The sequence below is a fragment of the Pyrus communis genome, chromosome 11, assembly GCF_963583255.1.
Source record: "Pyrus communis chromosome 11, drPyrComm1.1, whole genome shotgun sequence".
Classification (NCBI taxonomy): Eukaryota; Viridiplantae; Streptophyta; class Magnoliopsida; order Rosales; family Rosaceae; genus Pyrus; species Pyrus communis.
In genome coordinates, this window is record NC_084813.1 from 25,374,642 (window position 1) to 25,393,103 (window position 18,462).

At 38.6% G+C, this 18,462-nt stretch overlaps 1 protein-coding gene and 1 pseudogene across 3 annotated transcripts; one reads left to right on the forward strand and one right to left on the reverse strand.

Moving 5' to 3' along the window:
* Positions 1–575: 575 nt before the first annotated feature.
* On the forward strand, positions 576–6,942 carry LOC137707725 (zinc finger CCCH domain-containing protein 41-like). Of its 3 annotated transcripts, none has more exons than XM_068446635.1 (5): positions 576–878; positions 1,457–2,343; positions 3,615–4,814; positions 5,115–5,462; positions 6,114–6,942. In XM_068446635.1, the coding sequence occupies exons 2-5, from the start codon at positions 1,540–1,542 to the stop codon at positions 6,585–6,587; spliced, it is 2,826 nt and encodes a 941-aa protein (XP_068302736.1). In that variant the 5' UTR covers positions 576–878; positions 1,457–1,539; the 3' UTR covers positions 6,588–6,942. The 3 variants fall into 3 exon arrangements, with proteins under 3 accessions (XP_068302736.1, XP_068302735.1, XP_068302734.1); XM_068446634.1 differs by having other exon boundaries at positions 1,466–2,343; XM_068446633.1 differs by having other exon boundaries at positions 1,490–2,343.
* A 392-nt stretch (positions 6,943–7,334) lies between these two features.
* On the reverse strand, positions 7,335–17,575 carry LOC137708808 (protein RST1-like; annotated as a pseudogene).
* Between the last annotated feature and the right edge of the window lie 887 nt (positions 17,576–18,462).

Genomic DNA, 18,462 nt, shown 5'->3' on the forward strand with positions numbered 1-18,462 from the left:
GATAGAATCACGATCTAAAACACTAAGTGTCATAATATAAGTGATTGAATTTTTTTTAAGTTTTCAAATAATTGCATAATTACACTTGACGTATCAACTGTATCTTTGGCGCACAGAAAAATTTATCATCTAGTAGTATATGATATTCACCTAATTAGCGTAAGTCTTAGTTTGATTTTCATGGTTATGATAACGGATAACGATATGCATTTGTAGTAGGTTCGAACTTTTTATTTTTTAAAGGGGCTAAAATTTGAACCCGAGATTTTAAGTGCAAAACTGAAGCTCTATATGCTACTACTTTTGCTATGGGTGTTTTGTTACATCTGATTTGTCAAAAAAAACGTTTTGGGACACATTCATAATTTTAATAAACGTTATGGTAGAAAATTGCAATTTTGCAACTATTTTTCGTCCCAACATTATTTCACGTATTCCAAATTTTTAACGTTTTGGGACACATTCATAATTTTAATAAACGTTATGGTAGAAAATTGCAATTTTGCAACTATTTTTCGTCCCCACATTAGTTCACGTATTCCAAATTTTGGTACAGTGTCGTCTCTCTCGGAATTTCTGTTTGCTCGACAGAAGCTCTCCAAACCCCCCAAACAAGTCACAGTCGCAAAACCCCTCTCTCCTCTCGCATTTACTCCCCCGCCAAATCTCTCTCCTCTCTCCCACTTGATAAACCCCCTTCGATTACCACTTTTTTACGATCCTTGCCCCTCACCCCCTTCCTTCTGCAGCTATGTATCTTCCGTAAATTTTCATCCATGCCCTCGGCGCATTGCTCCCCGCTGCGTATCGTAGCTGAACCAATCCCTGTGCGTGAAGCTTCAGGAGGCATTTGTTGCTCGATTCTTCTGCAACAATCTGTAAGATTTTATGCTTATTTATTTGATTTTGTTTTGCTGTTCGTTCTAAACCTAAATTTTCATCGCTTAATCCAATTCGCAGGGTTAAATTGTGTTGATTGTATTGGATTACGTATCGTTTTGTTCTAATTGTGAAAGCCTCTGGGTTTTAGGAGCTTAATTTGGTAGCGCCTACCAATATGTATAAAATTGCATTTAGTTATTGGTTGGTGATTGTTTTTTGGGTGTTCGGTATCTTGATCGTTGCTTTGGGCGTCAAACATTTCGTTAGAATGTCAATTGTTCGACGATCATCGCTCATTTTTTGAATGATTAGTGAAGAGAAGTACTGAAATTGAATGCAATTCTCATCTATGAAAGTTCGATTATTTCAGGGTGGCAGTTAAGTAGCTTATAAATTTGCACTGGCACGTGTATGTCTATTGCACAATGTGTATTAAGTTGATATGATGATGGTGCAAGGATTTCAGTGTGTGGGCACTTCAACTGTTTTTCGTGTCTGATTTGTATTTTCTGTTAAACGGGGATGATTGTCCGTTCTAATTACTTTCATTTTTATTTTTGTCTTTCTTGGAAAGTAAATTTAGGTTCTTTTGCTGGAATATTTGTAGGCAAGCAAGTGATTTGGTTTCTGCACTGGGAAACTGGAACTATTGGTGGCATGAGCCAACGTTCTAGTGATTTCGAGGGATCAATGGAGTTAAAAGTTTCATCTCCAAAACCTGGGGGTCTTTCCCCTTCTGATTGCAGTAGTGATCCTGAGGAGAAGGAAGTAAGTGATGATGATGATGACGATCGAAACCACAAGCATCGTAGACGAGATACTCGCTCTCAGTCTTCGGAGAGAGATACTTTTGATCAAGTCACAACAAGGCCATTCAGAAAGCGAAACAAACCTTTTGTAAATGGGAACTCTTTTAGAGATAATGACTCTCAAGCAAGTACACCATGGAGAAATCACAATTCCACTGACTTTTCTGTAAAATTTGATAAAAGACGCCCGGGGTCAGCATCACTGCCTCGAGCACCTTTTGATTTAAATCAAAGAATCCGGGCAAACCAAGCATTTCCTGGAGACCTTGGTCCTGGTAGGGGAAGAGGACGGGACTTTGGATCATGGAGCCAACGCGGTCCTAGGTTCAACTCAGATCTTGCTTCTCAAATGGTTCATCAGGGCTCCATCCGTCCGAGTCTTTTTGCTGGGCGTGGATTGCCAAATGTTTCCGGTGCACAAAGTGGATCCTGGAATGCATTTGGATTGATTCCAGGCATACCAAATGGTTCCATGGACACACTACATTCCATTGGCTTGCAAGGAACACTCAGACCACCAATCCATTCTTCATTAAATATGGGGATTCCTCGCCAAAGATGTAGAGACTTCGAGGAGCGTGGATTTTGTCTCAGAGGGGATGTGTGCCCAATGGAGCATGGTATGAATCGGATTGTTATTGAAGATGTCCAGGTACATTTACATCTTTCCTGTTACTTGAACATCTGTTGCATATTTGACACTGCACAATGACTTGAAAAGTAGGGGAAAATTATTTTGTGGCAAAGCATCTTTAGACTGAGGATCACTCCACATCTACTGGGGTTCATATTCACCTTAATGTAGCACTTTTTTCTTGGCAAATTATAATGTGTTATTTATCAACTTGGCTGCAACTTGAATGATTCAATTTCATGCAAGTACTTTAGAGAGAGAGATGACATGTTTCTGCATTATGTACAGGGACGGAGCTAGATATTTTTTTTGAATGGGGGCATCCTAAAACAACAAAGTAAAATTAAAAAGTTCAACCCAGTATACAAACGAACCACTTGTATGTTATGTCGTAATGTTTTATGTTCGTGGAAACCACTGTTCTTTATCAAAAAACAACCAACATTGATAAATCAAAATCATTTTAAAATCCAGTAAATAATATGCACAAACAAGAAGAAGAAACACGACAAATAGAGCAAGTAAACAAAAATGATAACATAAATCAATTAGAACAAAAAACTCCAAATTACAATACTTACATATATTTAATACAAATCACCCACCTCGACAGTTAGATAGTGATTCTATTAAATACATTTAATTACATGAATTATACTGATCGTCAGATGGTTATTGTATTAAATATATGTAAGTTTTGTAGTCAATGCCTACAATCAGGTCCATTATGCTTCTTTTCTATTGTGTATTGCGTAAAATAATGGGTGGGGTGTTGTTGGCAAAATGTAAGTGAATATTCTATTTCAATAGAGTGGTTATTAAGTGAGGTTTTAGCTTGAAAGTTGATACTACATGTACTCTTTTTTGTTTAAGAACCAATGTGAGTGGGGGCATCCGCCCCCAGTAAGCCTAGGGTGGCTCCGTCTATGATTATGTTTCAATATGGTGGACAAGCAAACTTTATCTCTTTTTGTCTGCACCATCAACCGGCTTCTTCCAGTCATTATACCTGACTGTTTAATTATATACTGTAGAAGCATTGGCATGTGCATGCCATATTTTGGCTCTGAAATCTAGTGACTTGATGATCTTTTTTTTTTATTTATTATTTATTATTTGTTTTATGTTGTATTCTTTTCTTTTCACAACACAAATGAATCACTTGACTTGAACTCATTCATCATTTAGTTATGTTGGGATTTCTCTTGGATGGAAGTTTCATTATTTTTAAACGTTATTTCTTTGTTGGTCTGTGTTTTTATTGATGTCCTATGTTCTCCCTATTACAGAGTCTTTCCCAGTTCAACCTCCCTGTGTCGATTCCAAGTGCACACTTACTGGGAAAACCCACAGGCCCGGGATCTCTACCATCAGTGAGTGCATCCTCAACTGCATTGATGAATAGCAAAGGCTTAAATGTAAAAACAAGCAAGACTGCTGTCACTGATGATGGCTTGGGCTTGAGTGGTTCATATTCTGGTACTGGTTATGCAGGTGGTGCTGATTTGTATGACCCTGATCAACCCCTGTGGAATAATAACTGTCCTGAAACCTCAAATGCACTTCTAGGCCTGCGATCACCCAGGAATGATGAAACTGAAACCTTGTCGAATGATGCTGATAATGAATTCCCAATTAGAAGCGTTGGGGCAGCTGCCAGTTCACAGAGTACAAGCATGTCTGTGTGGGGTAGAATTGGTAGTTCAAAAAGTAGATTAGATGTGAAGGAGAAAGTTGATCCTGTAATAAATTCTTCAGATTATATTGAGAGTGATACCAAGGAAGCGAAGGAGGCAGTCAACACTCAAACTCCACCACATCAAGGAAAGCGTATAATTGCAGAAGATTGCCCAAACACCATGGATTCATCACCCCAGACACCTTTTGATTCCACGCGTAACATTCGGAGATCATCTCAAAAAGCACTCCGTACTCTATTTGTTAATGGCATTCCTCAGAAAAACAACAAAAGGGAGTCTCTTCTTTCTCATTTTCAAAAATTCGGAGAGGTCATTGACATCTACATTCCATCAAATAGTGAACGAGCTTTTGTCCAGTTTTCAAGGAGGGAAGAGGCTGAAGCTGCTTTAAAGGCACCTGATGCTGTAATGGGTAACCGATTTATCAGGTTGTGGTGGGCTAATCGTGATAGCATTCCTGATGAGGGGACAGGCACTCCCAGTATTTTTTCCGGAACTCCCCATGGTGTAACAACTGGTTCAGTGCCACCCCATTCATCTGGTGCTAGTATTAGCAAGGATAATCTTCAGTCTGCAGCTCTAAAGGGTAGTATTGCCCATGCATCTGATGCTTCTCTACCTGCCACTGACAACTCCAAGCCTATCACCTCAAATGGTCCCAAGGCCCCACCTCTGCAAAAAAAGCTAGAGAGTTTGGAGCAGTTGAAGGAGGAACTTCGCAAGAAGCAGGAAATGCTAGCCCAGAAAAGGAATGACTTTCGTCGCCAGTTGGACAAGCTTGAGAAACAAGTAAACCAATTGCCCTTGCCTTGAATGTTTCATTTTCTTGCTAATGTTTTTTAGTACGAGGCATATAATATTTTGGCTTCCTAACTTTCTTATGTTATAAACTTATAACTTATACTACTATATCAATGTGCATTACAATTCTTCTTTGCCAAGACAATCTGTTTTAATGGTTTCGAAGAGGACCCTGAAAGGGGGTTTGAAATTGATGGGTATAAAGATGTCGGCAAAGTTATTAGTGAGGCAGTTATAAAACTATATTCTTTCATTTATCAGTGATTCTCAAGGTTTGACCTTTCGCAGGCTACTGGACCCAAGAGTGAGACTGACACAGAGCAAGCTGCTAAGAGACCCAAAGTGGGAACAACAACCGAAGCTGATAAAGCTGCTACTCCAAGCTCCTCAAATCCTGCTCCTGCGGATGCAATGCATGCTGAGATGACTGATAAGAACAAATCAGAGGAGAACATTGTGTCCGGTAGTCCAAAAACCAGTACACCTGTGATGCTGCAGCAATCTCCTAGCTTGAAGCTGCAGACTATCCGTCCATTGGGACCACTCGGGCCACCTTCTCCTTTCAATAGATATAAATTAGACAACCGTCCTACTGGTTTTATAATTCTTCCTCCTTTACCAGTTGGATTTGCAAATGTAAGTCTCTCTCTCTCTCTCTCTGTGATATTCTCTTTCATGGTTGCAATTTCTAATAAGAGAACGCTATGCTCTTGGATGTCTGGTATTATGTAGACAAAATCATGAGCAATAAAGCAATTCGTGTGTTTTCTGGTTAGTATGGTAAGATTGAAGGATAGTGACATGAAATGTGGCATTAGGAAAGAAATCAGGTTAACGTAGCAGATGCATAAAATCATTTCTATCAAATGCAAACATGCTAATTTACAACATAAATTCAAGTCATCAGAGACTACTGTACTCATTTACTTTTGGTCTTTGTTTTGTTTAAATTGTCTATTAAAACGAGTATTTTCAAGAAACAGATTATTAAAGATTTTTGTACAGAAAATGTTAAAAAGACCCCATCGATTAAGGGGAACTTGTTACAGTGAGAGCCTGCAGTTTTTCTTTCAATTAGGAATTGAAATGTCTTTCACTCTTTCCTTTCCTTTAAGTAGCCGACGCCATGCAAGATAGGCTTCTTTTCGTTTCTCTGTTGATACCTTTTTTTTGATATATCCTTCATATTTTCACTTTTATCACAATGCCATGGTCTGGAATAAGTTTGTCTTGATATATTTTATTTATGTACCAATGAAAGGTAAACTGATGTTTTGTTCGTTGCAGGTTGCTATTATGAAGGAACACTTTTCACCCTATGGCGATCTTTCTACTGTGGAATTAGAAGATCTGGAATCCCGTGATTGTGGAAGTGAGTTAGAGGAATCAAAAGATTGCTCAGCTCGTATAACTTTCACTACACGCCGTTCAGCAGAGAGGGCATTTCTCAACGGTAAATGCTGGGAAGGGCACGATCTGAAATTTATGTGGCTGACATCTAGTATTTCCAGCAATGACCATAGTGGCAGAGAAAACTCTCCATCTACCACTCCTAAGGGGCCATTACTAGCTGATGCTCAGCCTGTTGCAGATAAAGAAGCATACATTGTTTCCCAGGAAGCTGCTGCATCAGGAAATGGAGAACCGGAACATTCTGAACGAATAAGTGGTGTTGAGCAGGTGGAATCGGATGAACGTGCCGAGTCTAGTCCAAGGGCAACATCAGGCGAGAAAGAGTCATCTCGGGGCGATGCATTGTAATCTAAACGCGGGCTAATTTTCGGACTTGTACAGTCAGGTAAATGCTAAATCGGAGAAATTCTAATTCTTCCAGGAAAACCCTATGCAAATTAGCAATTGTTTAAATTTTTATTTTTCTAGTGTTTATTATTGTACGCAAGGGATCTGTAAAAAGGGAATTGCCTTATTTTTGACATTCACCGGAGGATAGTTGCGTTAAATTGAGTGGTGTATCATGTTCGTCGGTTCGTCGGTCGTCTTTCTCCGTAGATATGTGTAGGAACAAGCAGCAGCTTTAAAGTTGAAAATTTGTGTTGAAACATCTAAATTGTTACATAGAAAAATTACTAGGGATTTTTATTCCCATTCAGTTTTATTTTACGCAAGTTGATAGATCCACTTCTTTTACTAATTTCTCACTGGATTCCGATGCTATTGCGTTTCTGTTTCTATATACCTGCTCTCTGAAAAAACTACGCTTTTAAAATGAAAGCGTTTTTTATGAAAATCCACGTGTCTCACGTGTGAACAGACTTTGACATAAGGGGTTTGAATCCTAATGTTTTTACTGCAGATGATGTCTTTCGACTACCTTATCACCATATATACTAATAATCCAACTAGGTCAATCGTTTCTCAATTTTTTTTTTTTTTTTTTTTTTTTTTTTTTGGGAAATGTTGAGTTCTTCGGATTACAAGAATTTGACTAACTCCCCCCACGTGAGATTACTGAGGGGGTAAATTGGCTGAAAAAATAGTTTAAAGGAATATTGAAACTAAAACTTATCGTTTGAGGTGAGTAAAAAAGAAGATTCGAGCTCAGGTGAAAGAGACAAGCAACCACCACACATCAGATGCCGATAACTCTCATTTTGGCTTGCACAGCTACAACAGACAATGTCGGTCATATGTCAAGAAACCGCCATATTGGCAAGCAGAAGCTGCTTCTCAAGAGGCAGGTAATGCTTCAGAGATACACAGGTACTATGCATCACTGTCAATAGGAAAACAGCCATGGAACTCTCACTTTTGTCAATGGGTTGCATGTCAGCGGGATATCCTCACCACGCGCGATATGTGTAGTCCAATTGTATATGCGTTCTGTCGATGCAAAAAGAGATGGAAGGATCAATTCCTCAAGTCCTCCCCAACTAACGTCTGAGAGAAGAGAGGAAAGGGTGACTGGTAAATCGCTCAGCACGGCATGTTGGTCCAGAATCAGAAGAGGCATATATTTGCTCCAGCTACCAGATAGCAATCCAAGAAATTGTAGCGCCTGTCGGAGAATTAAGGTCAGAGCAATTAATTATCAGAGCCAGATGCTAAGGAACAAAAGTCATGCACAAGCAAAGTCCATCTTGAATGTGCACAAGAGTGGACATTGAACTTAATCGAAGGGAAGTGAACTCTGTGTCTCAACAAGGGAAAACGAATGCTTACACGTACCGTGGAAGGATAACTCGATACACAACTGATTTCAACTGCATCAACAAGCCACTGTCTTCTGACACTTCCATCTGCATGTTGCAAAGCTGCTACGACCTCAACGAGCACATCCCATATAACTGCAAATACGTAAAATTTCAAGCAAAGTCAAGGTTATTAAAACTTCCCTACTAAGACTTTCACAGTATATCCATTTTCTTATGTTGATTAACCATGACATAGAGAAACTAACTATATTACAGTTTTAAGAAATGAACATATAATTAAAAAAATCCTAACCATTTGATTGAATGTTCAATATCCAAGGCTTTAACCTTCCCAGCTCAGTCAATGAGATGGAGCCGACGCTAACTAGCTTAGCTTTGGTTTGAATCTTTTTCAGAACTCAATAAGCTGTCCATCTCTTTGCTGCAAGTCCTCCTGGGTAACCTGTAAGGTCCATGCAATTAAATGACCTCAACATGTGTGCGGCAGCAGGTTCAACTAAAACATTTGTATCTTAATGGCTTTTAATATGAATGAAGCCGTACTGACATATTGATAGCGTTATAACTTTCTAGATTAAACTTCCACCGAGCTTGAAAAGAAACAGAAAAAATATCATAGGATTTTCTGAAGGTTGCACGTTGCAACTCATTTTTGTTTGCATGTTCTTCAAGCAGCAAGCTATAATAAGAGTTGCTGTAGGAATGCATATTTATAGAAACGTGCATTAGTAAGTACATGGTTATAGTATACCTGCAGGAAGTTCAACAACCAACTTCTCCGAGCCTTCCCAAAGCACCCAACAGCTTCAGACCACTCCTCTACGAAATGCTCTCCTACTGTGGCAGCTAACTGTGTTGCATGCATCAAGGAAAAGAGCACCTCCATGCAATTTTCTATGTGAGATATGTACTCCAGAGAGTCAAGGGAAGCTTCATCTAAACACTGATAGACACCCTTCCAGCATGAAATCCGTAATAAGCTTGTCTCATTGGTGTCATATGATTGATATGAAGTAAATGAAGAGAAGTAGCTACAGACATCATCAAACATTTTCTCAAGCCTTGAACCTGAGAATACTTTGACGAGATCTACAAGATGACCGAGAATACAAGATTGCAGCTTTAACTCAAGTGTTCTGAATCTGGACAAGTCAGAGAGCTCATCAAGGAAACTTAGAAGTGGATCAAACTTATTTGCATGAACCAATGAGAACTTTACACATTCCTCCCTAAGGGATCCCTTTTCAAGAGATACGTCTGTTGGAAACAACTCAGCAACCTGAGCTTCGTATCTCATGCAGCGTCTGATGATAGCACCCCAATCCAAGGTTGGAAGCCTAGGAGCTTGTGAAAGGCACCTTATCACAGTCACTACCGTGCAAACATAAGGGGCATTGCCTGTCTGAACACAATAATTCAATATATCAGAAAAGACCCATAGTTATATCAGCAATCAAATACCTGATGTCGGTTTGTCTCACATATCCATGAACCAAAAAGGAAAGAAAAAAGGACACTTGTGCACCATAACAAAACAAGTAGCATACCCCACTAGAAGTGAGATGCATCAGCCATGAAGAAAGCTTCAAAACTGAACTGTCATCTGCAAAACTTTGGGAAACAAATTTTGAACCACCTGCATCAGTATTGCTACTATTGTCAACATTGACAACTTCCTTGGTAAACAAATGATTTCGAAGAAACGAAGCTGCTAATTGACGATCATCAGAATTCTGTGCAACAAGAAATATATCCTGCATCAACGATGTCAAATACTGCTCACAAGTAGGACTTGAAAGTAGAGGACCCATGAGATAGCAAGATTCCTGTCCAGCACAACCAAAAATATTTATACACGTGAATCAGAAAAACCAAACAACAAAATAGGTATACATTTACTTGGAATAAAAAAATCTAAAACCTTGTGGTCATAAGCTGTCTGCACTGAGGTTGGACGCTGCATGTCAAACAGGATCCCAGCACCTGCTCCTAGAGCATTAACAAGTCCAAGCATCCCACCCAGATGGACTAAAGGAGGATAAGGATTTGAATAGCATTTTCTGAACAATTCCAGTAGACCTTTTACATGTTCAACCTCAACAAAGTGCAACCCTCCGTTCAGTGTACAGGCTAGGAGGTTTCCGGCTCCTACACAAGATGACATCAGTAAGCTTTGATAGAAGGTCCCAGATTTTTTTACAGAGACCAATTCAGAAATGAGCTCCTTATAGCCATTCACTAAATGATGTACTTCATTATCATCCATCAGTTCTACTCTCTGGCAGAATTCTACTATAATTGGAAGTGCAAGACAGGACCCTATTGATAAGACCATCTCAGAACCCCGAGAGCAAGACGCAGACCCTTGAACCAGAGTAGTCATATGTGGAATCCATGAAACAATTAAGCCCTTTATCTTAAGAACAGCATCATGTGCCCCAGCCCTGTACATTGCACCAACAGTACTCGCCAAACCAAGAACAAGTCCAGCAACACCCCAGATATCTTCGAGGAAGTCATCAGAGTTCTCATGTGACAGTTCAGAAGTTGTATTCACATCTATATCAAAAGTGCTAGGTGGGAAATATGCAGACAGACTTTCCAAAACATCAGATGGAAACTGAGTGAGCTGACTTATCACCAGGGATAACGCCTTAACTATCATACCAAGCAAGTCTGTTTCCGACATCTTGCCTGTTTCCTTTTCCATGTTAGATTTACCAGCAGCATCAACTCTGGTCAGAAGATCTTGGCAACAAAAACCCAAGGCAACCCCACAAGCTCCTCTAACAAGGGTGCTACTGCTTCTACACATAACCTAAAATCATGCACTAACAGTAAAAAAAAACATGCAGCCAATAGCACCAAAATATTCCAGTGCCTATTTATCAAGGTAACTATAAAAATTATTTTTCTGATCTCGGATGATTCATAGGCGGGAGGTCAACACCAAATTTAAAAAAAAACAAAAAAACAGATACAGAAGAAAGAAACAAGAATAGCATCAAACAGAACTTACAAACCTCGACAAGTCCAGTGATATTCTCAAACTTTTGCTTATGATCAGTTACATGTAGGCAACTTGAGATCAATCCAAGAGAAATTGCAGCAGACCATCTGCGGTGTTCATGTTCAGGCTGGACCAACCACTTCAACAGAAATTTTGAGGCAGCTGATTTAACAGTATGAGCAGATGGAGGCAAGACCTAACAAACAGCAAACATAGGTAAAACTTAAGGCTGAACAAAGCATGTGAGACATAGTAAAGAGGCATAGTAACCATAAAATTCAAGCATGAGAGACCTGCTCTTACCGCACAAAGTGCACCAACAGCCAGTGCAATATTTTCAGCAGATCTAGGAATAACCTCTTCTGCTGCTTTTATCATACTCTGGACATTAGATAAAGCAAAAAAGAAGGAAATTCAGCACAGGCTCAAATAACCAGAGGGTAAATTCTGTACACATAAAGCAAAACAAGACAGTGAACCTTCAGAATGTCACTAGCAGCTTTAGCGGTTTTATCCAAGACAACAGAGGAGACTTGAGTATCAAAGGATAAGATATCCGCCCCCAGCCAACGTCGCACAAAGGACTTCCAAGATTGCAGTGAAATAAGGGCAACAAAAATATTTCTTGAAAGCTGAATGGTTGAAGCTAGTTCCACCAACGCCTTCTCATATCCAGCATGTGTATCTTGGAATCCCTAATATACACAATAATAATGGAGATTTAAAGCACAGCAAAGAGAAGAATAAGGGTGATAGTTGTATACGGGTGATATTATCTTACCCTTGATGTCCTTACGGTGTTTACATCTTTAGGAGTAAAGGAAAACATAGCAGGGCTGCACCAGGTAGCTCTCTAGCGTTACTTTTTTTCCCTGAAAATGCAATGTCATATGCTCAGAGCCTCAGACTCAAGAGAAAGATGGAAATATGCTATTCAATAACAAGAGCACATCAAGATAATTAAGTTTGATAAATCACCATTAACAATAAGGTAACAACTCTGCTCAGGACATGGATTTAATGAACACAAGGAATCATGTTGTATTTTCTTAAAGTACAACCCTCCATCCAAAACTTATCCAAAAAGACAATGGATTAAAGTATGTTTGACCTTCTCTTTACTGAACAATCCAAAAAAGTAACCAGGACTCGTGTGTGCCAATTGTCTGTATGTGTCCACCAACTTCTCTTTACAAAAACTCATATAAGACACCGATCTCCTTATACCTGAAGAAAATATCACCTGTGGAAACACATCCAGTAGCTTCTCAATCTTACTTCCTAAAACTCTTTTCTCCTTGACTAATCTTCGCCTTGTATTAAAGCATAAAAGAAAATATTCTCAGCACTTAAACGGAAGTGAAAGATTAGACAAAAAACTTGGACAAGTGTAGGATTAGAGAAAATGAATTGCTTACAGATGCTCGTAAGTTATGACCATGACTTGAAGTTCTTCCAAAGCCCTGAGTACAGTAATATTTGCTTCAGAGAAAAGTAACTCTGTGCTCATGTTCTTGAAATCTTGAACGTTTTGTTCAACATACGATATCTAGGAAGACATTGCATAACATAAAGAAAAAACTGTAAGAACTATATGCCAAAGATAAAATATATAAAAAAAGATGATGGTATCAGATAATTTGCCAACAAAGCAAAGATATCACAAGATTTATGATAACCTGGTTATCAGAACTGGGGCAAGGTTAATATATAGGTTGCATCCATCCTGAAAATTTACCTTATATTGTGCTAAGGCCTCTAAGGAAGAGGCCCTTGCCTTTTCCCATTGTGACTGCAGACCAGGGTGAGCAGACAAGCTAACACTCCACAGGATTTGCAAGACATTCTTTGAGACTTCAGGATGTGCTTCGGCATCCATTGAACCCCACCTCAGAAGAAGGCAAACGCTGCCATCAAGCAGATATTAAAGAGCTATAAGTATGTTTACATTTCAAGAGATAATTGAAAGACTCTCGAAGACTATCAAAACTTTAACCCTGTATCCACAAAAATAAAAAAAGCAGAACTGAAAGAAAAATAACCAATTTTGATGGTTGGATAAAAAATGGATTGTCATTAATATTGGTGATATTACCACTCCCAACACTTAAGTATATACAAGTCAATTTCATCTAGATTGGAAAACAAGAGGGACTCCTTCTAGGAGTTGAACTCAACATCTAGCCTTAACTTTCCAGGGAAAAAAAAAGGTAGTTCTAGCAACAAGGAGGTGCTTTATGCTATTGTCAAGCAGACACACAATGTAAAGTAGGACTCTGTACATGTGAGCTTACCTATGAGCAAGAACTGAATCTGCACGGTAATCCAGAACATGCTTTGTGATGACGTCCCTGGCTGTATAAAAATCTGAACAGAGATTTGTCTAGAGTTTACAGTAGTTCATTTGAAAGAGAAAAATAGTTTAAAATGAGGTAAATTGCACTAATGCCCTAGAATATCTCTTGCTAGTGCCCAAACTTTAAAATGTGAATCTCATTGCCAAGAGAACTTTTAAATCAGTCTTGCCCAAGAAAATAATTTGGCACGGATCAGTCATTTTTGTTAGTTCAAGAACAGATATAAACTAGTTAACAGACAACATAACTACCAATTACATCAGCTTCACAAAGGTGGGCAAGAGGATCAGTCATTTTTGTTAGTTCAAGAACAGAAATAAACATGTTAACAGACAACAGAATTACCAATTACGTCAGCTTCACAAAGGTGGGCAAGACTTTGAAAACCAAGAGCTTGAATTATAGGATCTTTGTTCTCAATGCAAGCCCGTTGATTCAAAGACAACGAGAAGACACCTTAGAACTGAATGCATAGAGAAAATAAAAAGAAACAGCATCCAGAGAACCATACCGAAACAGACAGGATGAGGTCCACACCACTATCAGGATTTTTTCTGCAAACATCCCGAATTGATGCGGCCATACTGATGCATATGTCTCTCTCAGACTTTAATTCAGTGAGCAACTTTGGAAGCAACACTCCCTAAAATTGAGAAGAAGAAATGCAAAACCATAAGAACAAATCAGCAATAGAAAATGCGAAATAAAATAGAAAAATTTTACCTGCAAACTCCCAAAGGCACGGTCATTGGTCTCCCAAGTCTGGCAAGGTAAACGAATGGCTGTCGCATACAAAGTTCTGAACATCAAATGAAGGATTTCAAACAAAATTAAAATTATTAATAAAAAAGAAAAATCCTCCAGAATGGTACATAGTACGTACGGTTTAGCATCTTTCTGAAGCATTGGCAAGATAGTCTGAACAACAAGAGGAATCATCATAGAATGTGAAGCAGGTGCTAGAAGCGTTGTCAAAAGTTTGGGCTGCAGCAACAGTTCAATAAAGTAATTATGAAAAAAATTGAGAAAAAGAGAGCCACATAGAAAAGTAAGTGTGCCTATTTTAATAAGACACAAGGAGTCCAGGATATGAAATGAAAACTCACCAACATACCACAGCGACTTATATCTTTTCTAGTGAATATGTTATTGTAAAATAGGATAGCCAGCAATAGTTGAGCTCCTACTTTAGGATCCATTGTAGCAATGGCAGCCAATGAATCTAAAGCAGTACTCCCAAGCACCTCATGCATCACTAAAACCCCAGCAATTGCACAGAGTAACAAGGGCATTCCTACAAGAATGAATAGTGGAATACGTGAATATGATGCAAATGTTAAGTAATGATCAAGACAAATGCACCAAAGTTGGAAGAGGTCCCAAAGTATTTACCAGTAACGAATCTCTCTTGAGACTGGGAGAGAGGTAGAGAAGACTTTCGTCTGTCAACAATCCATAAAGTGTACTCTCGTAATTGAGATGGCCAAGATCTTGACACATCATGAATCTCTTTGCCATCAGTTCTACCACTAGAGGCAAAATTTAAGAAGAAACTCGACAATGAAGGATCCTGAAAAGCAAAAAGTAGAAATTTATAAAACCCAATCATCATTTGCTAGAAAAGAGTTGCAGTTTTATGTAACTTTTATAATAATTTCAATCTACATATGTTGTGGACAAAAAATATTTTCTTTCTTATTTTAAGAAGCGGCTATGAAGACTACAAGATAAAAAAAACGAAGGATACTTTGATTTGCAAGAAAATTACAACACCCTTACTTCAACTAAGAAAATAAACAATGAGAGAGAAAATGAAAATACACCTGAAACCATTGACGCTGTAAGATTTAAAAAACAATAGATCCAGGTGTGCTTAGAGATGGATATCCTGCTTCAATTGCTGGTTTATCCTTTGGTGCTATCAAAACTGTTACTAAGAGTTTTTGTAACAGGACAAGCACATCTGTTGCTGCTCCTTTGATATATTTAGAAGTAGATGACAGTAGGCTAATGACAGGGAATATGAATAAAAGCTCCTCGCTCAGAAGACATGCATTTCTGTGAACAACATATTCTACAAGAGGAAAAAAATTCATATAAGTAAAAAGTTCAAACATTGAATGTGGGAAATGGAATCCAATTGAGAACACAACCAACAAAATGAACATTTCTTTCTTAGTACAAAACAAATAAATACATAAATAAAAGTTAGATCCTAGTCAATATGAAGTCATTCAAGAAGAAAAGCATAAGCTCTTGCTCAATGAGTAACACATGACAGTGATGGTAAAATAAGCTGGCTAACAATTCCTAATAGATTCTTACATGCACCAAGATCTATTAAAAAAACTGTAAAACGTAGATATTATCAAAGTTTCAAGAATAAACTAAAGCATACCATCTCCATACTTCCACTTCAAAAGAAGGTGGAGAAGTTTCAATGTAGATAGTTGGTCATGCTCAAGCTCTGACTGAACGAGGATAATAAATAACGTAAGCATAGCTGATGATACTTTAGGCACATAAGGCAACCCAATATCTTTCTGGGTAATCAATAAGTGCTTGGACATTTCAACTACGGGCTCAATCAAACCAGAGTGCATGTGGCCAGCTGAAGAAATTAAAAGAATTTTATCAAACAGTTCCAAACCACAGTGATAAGCCTCAGCGATCAGCTGCCAACAAGGACAGGAACAAACGTGTTAGTATTTAATTATATAGGAAAAGAGAAAGGAAAAAATCAACCAAGACACAAAAAAGAATGATGAAACCACATGATTAGAACGGCTAAGAATATACCAATCCAGTTCCAGCCAAATTCCTCAGAACCACTGTATATGCATCGACCATACATTCCGCAAAATATATGAAATTCCTAAAATCCTGCAAATTGTCAATAATTAACCTCATGAGCATCAAGCCAAGAGGAAACAGTCGGCCCCCGCCGCCCGTCTCCAATAAAAGCAGAAGGAACCAATATATACCATAATATGCCTAACAAGTAAACTTACTTCTGAATTACTGAGTGGAACATAAACGAGAGATTCCGTCAACATTTTCAAGACAGGCAGTGCATCAAGAGGAATTGAGCAACAAAGAGAGGCCATCGACGATATTAGATGCCTTGCAAACAAGGCCGAAGTCTCTGAGAAAGGTATCCTTAAAATCGAATAATTCAAAAAGGGTCTTAAGAAGTCGCATATTCCCACCAATCCCAACTGCTTATTCTTTGCCATAAACAGCAAAACCTGCTGCACAAGTTCCGACTCAGCATCCGATCGGCATGACAGAATCTGTCAACCATTAAAACACACCATCAAGATTCCAACTCCATCACTCACTTACCAGCATTCTTATAAAATTCAAAAAATGGGCACAATCAAAACATTCAACCAGTAAGACTCTGTTTGGTTGCCTCAACTTTCCCAATAAATCAGAACTGAATTCGAATTACACTAAACCGTTAAATTCCAAAATTCATTCCGCAAAGTAGAAAGCTAAGAAAGATTAATTCTTTTCAACCAAACAACGTCTTAAACCATTGAATCCAATGCACCTTAACAAACGGATGAGTCTCCGCCGCGGAACTAAACGAGCACTTGCCATTGCTCCTCTGAAACCCAAACCTTTGACGAAAAGGTCGACGAATTTCGGGGCGGACCCTTCGAGTGCGGACTGGAGCTCCAGAAACCCGCGGGAGATATCAATTTTGGAGTCCTCTACGAGGCTGCATAGCTCGCGAACCGATTGGTCGACGACGGCGGGGGAGGTGGAGTGGAGGCACTGAGAAATGGCTTCTCTTCCGGGTTCGGAGTCGGAGTCTAAGTACTTCGGGGCGGATCGGAGCTTCGAGAAGATTGAGATCACGGCGTATTTCTGGAGCGACGGCTGGGGAACCCGCGTTTTCTCCAGCAGTGGAGTGTACGAGTCCATCGAGAGAGATGCAGAGAGAGACGGAGACGCAGCGCCGGTTACCGTTTCAGGGAGGGAAGCGCTAGGTTGAAACGACGTCGTGTCCATCTGCATGCCCATAAGGCCCATATTGCTGTGCCTTCTGTTGTCAAAATAGGGCCCAATTCCATTTTTCTTTTTTCTTTTTGATTTTCTAATGCACTCATTCTTTTTGTTGAAACTTTTCATTCACTTCCATGGTTTCGAAAAAGAAGTATCACACGACTAAAAACTAGTTGATAAACTATTTATTTAATTTAGCTTTACATGACACGAGCCATTCTAGAGTTTTGTCAACAAAAAAAATTAAGCATACTAGAGTCTTTTACGTAATTGTACTCGGTTTTTTCACAATAGTTTATGTTGATTTGATTTTCATATATAGAATTCAAATTGCTTGAGTTCAATTCTTAAAACATGATTCTACAAAAATCTAACTCATGAGAATCATATAATATACTCAACTCTCTTCTACTGAACTCAAATTTCCCGACTCACATAGTAAGTTTGGTTTTAGCTTATACGAACTAGAGTCAAAATTTATGATCCAAAGTGGAAATCCTTACTACTTTGTAAGTTTTACGGTTTACTTAAAAGAGAAGAACGTGCACTCTTACAATTGGATTCATGTTCGAATTCCCCATCATGGCTCTCACGCATCAAACCAAGAATCTAGTTCACATCGAAGAAAAGGGGGATCTGGTCAGAATTTTGGCTTGTATCTCTTGGCATATGGGGAAGAAATCAATAAGAATCCCACATGATCTTTCTTTTATGGTAATGGAATATCCCTAAACATGTGACACATAAGGAATTTCAATAAAATATCCCACTTAGTTCCTTTTTCAAAATTTGATGCGTGACACAATATAGAAAGTCACCCAAAAATGTCCAAAAAAAGATTTACCTTGTTCCACAAGAATCCTTTCTAGGAATTGTAGTATTTTTTTAGTTGTTCATGCCTTGTATCAAAGGATATTTTGGTCATTTAAGGCCAAGTATCCCCGTGCAAAAAAAGTTTCTATGCATTACTTGCAAAAACAAAACACTACAATAAATAAACTTCAATTTTGTCTGGGGATCGATCATACATAATTTTACTTTATTTTCAACAGTTTCTCCAATATTCTCGTAGTCGATCAAGG

Coding starts and splice junctions, on each gene's coding strand:
- LOC137707725 (XM_068446635.1), top strand. CDS start 1,540: ATGAGCCAACGTTCTAGTGATTTCGAGGGATCAATGGAGTTAAAAGTT. Junction 2,344..3,614: donor TTGTTATTGAAGATGTCCAG/GTACATTTACAT, acceptor TCCCTATTACAG/AGTCTTTCCCAGTTCAACCT. Junction 4,815..5,114: donor TGGACAAGCTTGAGAAACAA/GTAAACCAATTG, acceptor GACCTTTCGCAG/GCTACTGGACCCAAGAGTGA.